The sequence below is a fragment of the Electrona antarctica genome (assembly GCF_951216825.1).
Source record: "Electrona antarctica genome assembly, chromosome: 12".
NCBI lineage: Eukaryota > Metazoa > Chordata > Actinopteri > Myctophiformes > Myctophidae > Electrona > Electrona antarctica.
The window spans coordinates 48,775,311-48,779,352 of record NC_136793.1 but is presented as its reverse complement, the minus strand read 5'-3'; the positions used below and the strand labels follow the sequence as shown (position 1 = coordinate 48,779,352).

General features: G+C 48.1%; 1 protein-coding gene across 1 annotated transcript; it reads right to left on the bottom strand.

Moving 5' to 3' along the window:
- Positions 1-2,479: 2,479 nt before the first annotated feature.
- LOC306934106 (cyclin-L1-like) lies at positions 2,480-3,827 on the bottom strand. Its single transcript, XM_079516584.1, has one exon. The coding sequence runs from the start codon at positions 3,793-3,795 to the stop codon at positions 2,563-2,565; it is 1,233 nt and encodes a 410-aa protein (XP_079372710.1). The 5' UTR covers positions 3,796-3,827; the 3' UTR covers positions 2,480-2,562.
- Between the last annotated feature and the right edge of the window lie 215 nt (positions 3,828-4,042).

Below are 4,042 nucleotides of genomic sequence, written 5' to 3'. Positions count from 1 at the left end.
ACATTCATTCTTTGCATTTGACCTTATTGTCTCCATCAGGCTGAAGGCCAGGGGGAGATATATGTTTTGCACTCCATCCGTCCGTGTGTCCGTCCGTCTGTGTACAGCTAATCTCCGGCACCGTTGGCCTGGATGATGCTAAACTGTGCACACACATTTATGGAGCTGGCCTGACATCACAATGATGTTCTGACATCTGCATAGACTCCATATTTGGGCATGCCTGACAAATAACTCCATATATGGGCATAAATGGGACACAATTTACAATTTACAATTTAGGCATTTAGCAGACGCTCTTAATCCAGAGCGATTTACATTAGGCAAGAACAAAAGTATGGGAATACATCACATATATAAAATGCATTTATCAAGAAACATGCGTAAGCTAAGAACGTAACTAGAACATATCTATATAATGACACTATACATATTAACTATACTATGCTATACATATGTACTATGATGTGCTATGACTACATACAATGCAATTATTGTGCTGTGTGCAACGGGGAGTGCATTCCACAGTTTTGGGGCCAGAAGGGAGAAGAGTTTGGGACGTGTGGAGCGTTGTCCCGTTTTTAGTGAGGGTACTTCCAGCTTTCCTGCGTTGGCTGATCTGAGTGCGCGGGAGGGTTTGTAGGGTTCAATCATGCTTGCAAGATATGGGGGAGCCATACCTCTGGTTGCTTTGAATGCCAGCATCAGAGTTTTGTATTCTGTGCGGGCAGCGACTGGGAGCCAGTACAGGGAGCGGAGCAGGGGGGAGACATGTGAGAATTTTGGCTGGTTGAAGACCAGACGAGCTGCGGCATTTTGGATCAGTTGGAGAGGCTTAAGTGCACATGCCGGTAGGCCAGTAAGGAGCGAATTACAATAGTCAAGTTTTGACAAGACTGTTGTCTGGATTAGGAGCTGGGCTGATTCCTGGGTGAGGAACGGTCTAATTCGTCGTATGTTATAGAGTGTGAACCTACAGGATCGAGTGACAGCTGTGATGTGAGTTTTAAACGAGAGCTGACTGTCCAGGACAACACCAAGGTTCCTGGCTGTTGGGACAGACGTTACCAGGGCGTTGTCTACGGAAATAGTTAGCTCCCGCATAGGGCAGGACTTAGCTGGGAAGAAGAGAAGCTCAGTCTTGTCTGGGTTCAGCTTGAGGTGGTTGGAGGACATCCACTGTGAGATGTCAGCCAGGCATGCAGTGATGCGCTCTTCCACCTGAGTGGCAGAGGGGGGGAAGGATAGAAACAGTTGTGTGTCATCGGCATAGCAGTGATAGGATATATTGTGAGCAGAGATGATAGTGCCAAGGGATTTGGTGTACAGTGAGAAAAGGAGGGGACCAAGTACAGATCCCTGTGGGACCCCAGTTTGGAGGGTTCGGGGGGATGATAGCAGACCTTTCCAGGAGACCTGGTAGGTCCGGTCGGTGAGATAGGAAGAGAACCACTTTAGTGCTGTCCCGCCGATGCCTAGATCCGCTAGGGTGTCTAGGAGCAGCTGGTGGTTCACTGTGTCAAATGCCACCGATAGGTCTAGGAGAATCAGGACAGCAGAGTGGGAAGCAGCCTGGGCAGCATGTAGTGCTTCTGTGACTGCCAGCAGGGCAGTTTCTGTGGAGTGTGCCTTCTTGAATCCTGATTGGTTGGGATCCAGCAGGTTGTTCTGTGAGAGATGGAGAGAGAGCTGGTTGGAGACAACACGTTCAATGCTTTTAGACAGAAATGAAAGGAGTGATACCGGTCTGTAGTTCTTGACATCTGAGGGGTCAAGGGTTGGTTTCTTGAGGAGTGGAGTTACTCTGGCTGACTTGAGGGCAGATGGGACGCAGCCTGAGGTTACTGAGGTGTTGATGATGGAGGTGATGAAGGGGAGCAGATCAGGTGCGATGGTCTGGAAGATTGGAGACGGGACAGGGTCGAGAGGACAGGTGGTAGGTCTAGTGGATGTCACTAGTTGTAGGACCTCGTCTGGGGAAAGAGGAGAGAAGGAGGACATGCATGGTAAGTTGGGGTTAGTGTTGGTTGAGTCAGCTGCCACTTTATGGGGGAGGGGGGGGGAAGGAGCTGCTGATATCGTCAACCTTCTTCTCAAAGTAGTTGACAAAAACATCAGCAGTGAGGGATGCAGGTTGAGTGGGGGGAGGGGGCTTAAGGAGGGAGGAGAAAGTGGAGAAGAGTTTCCTTGGGTTAGAAGTACAGGATTGGATTTTGGTGTGGTACAGGATTGGATTTTGGTGTGGTAGACACAGACATAATAACTGGGTGGGGCGTGCATCTCCAACTTGCATCGTTCCAAGTAGGTCAGTGCCCAATGGGCACCGCTCGAGTTTACTTATGTAGACCTACTGTACTGTACAATTTTGAGGTATTTGTACTGTACTTTAGGCTACTTTAGTATTTGCAATTTCAAATATTTTTACTTCTAGGCCTACTACATCTCGGCACCACATATTGTACTTTGAAAATGGCAAAATAAAAAACATAAAAAATTTACAAAAGTAATAAACCATTTTGAAAAAGCCTTTGCTTGGTCCATGATAATTTCTATGGTGATAAATCATCTTCTGCGCGAGTACTCATCTCTCCTTTCTCTTCCCCGATCCCTGTCGCGTTCTTTACGCTCTCTGTCTCTGGCTCGGTTCCTTTCTCGGTCTCTCTCTCTGTCTCTGTGTTTTTTCGAACGGGAAGGAGAAGAGACACTGCGACTGCGCCTGCGTTTAGGAGGGGTGTTGGAATGACTCTCCCTCCTCTCAGCACTTCGACTCTTCCTGGTCTTTCCGTCTCCATTACTGAGTTTTCGGCAGACATTCCTGAGAGCAACTTGAGACAGAGGACACTCCTGAATAGGATGTGATACAGCAGGTGACACTGCTTTAGATGATGGGGAAAAACAGGTTGGCGGCTCTAAAGTTGGGGTTCCAATGGGTCCTAGTTTGGCTTTGGCCTCATCCAGAGCCTGACGACACTGGTCCACATGGCGCAGTAAACTAGAGAAGGAGACTTGCGGGAGGGAATAGAGCCTCAGAATCCTCATACAGATCTCCTTCAGGTCCTCTTCTAATGCCCCAAATAACTGGAACCAGGGTGGCTGATCTGGGAGGGGAATCTGTAATAATCTGGTTGACAGGTAGATACAAGCACAGGCCACTGTCTCGCTGCTGAACCTCAAAAACACATCTGTTCTCAAGCTATCATTCATGTAGTTCCAAGCCATCTGCACCAGCTTTGTGTTCTTTTCACACTCCAGCACCTGAAGGTACATGACTATTATCTTGTGGGGATGTTTGACATGCACACAGAAGCCCAGCTCCTTTAGAAGTCTTCTCTCTGCTTTGATGACCTTTGCTTTCATGTTGATGTAGGCAGCATCCAGGGACAAGGAGGGACACAGGCCTTTTCCCCTTTTGTGGTACTTAAGATGGTGAAAGACGTTCAAGACATCCCGCACCCTGCGTGGCTCCTCCTCTATCTTTGAGGCCAGGTAGACGCATGCCATGGCAACCAGCTCCACACAGTGTCGAACAAATGACTTGCAATAGTAGAACCTGTGGAAGAGAATCTGTCCAGTGGCCATGGCTACCTGTGGGAGTCTCAGCAGTATGCCTGCTGCCTGGATCATCTCGCAGCCCCGCAGCCTGAGCTGCTCCTCCTTGTCGGCCGCCAGTCCATGTTCAGCAGAGGGGCTTTTCTGCAGACGTTCAGGAGGTAACTGGCAGCCACCTAAAGTCAGGTGAACTTCGGAATATACCTTATTTCCTATAAGAATCCCCTCTGCATCTCCGGGCGCCATGATAGCTGATAATACTCCACTGTCGTAAAACCTACGTCAGACCAGTGGCTTTCACTCACCTTCATGTCATACTTATGCTTATTTGATAGGTCGCCATAGTTACCCACTGAATGTTGATACTCCATATATGGTTATTTGATGGGTCGCCATGGTTACCCACTGAATATTGATATTCCATATATGGAGCTATCTAACTAACTTATCTAAGTCTGACATCACAAACTTGATCTAGACTAGAGCTCCATAT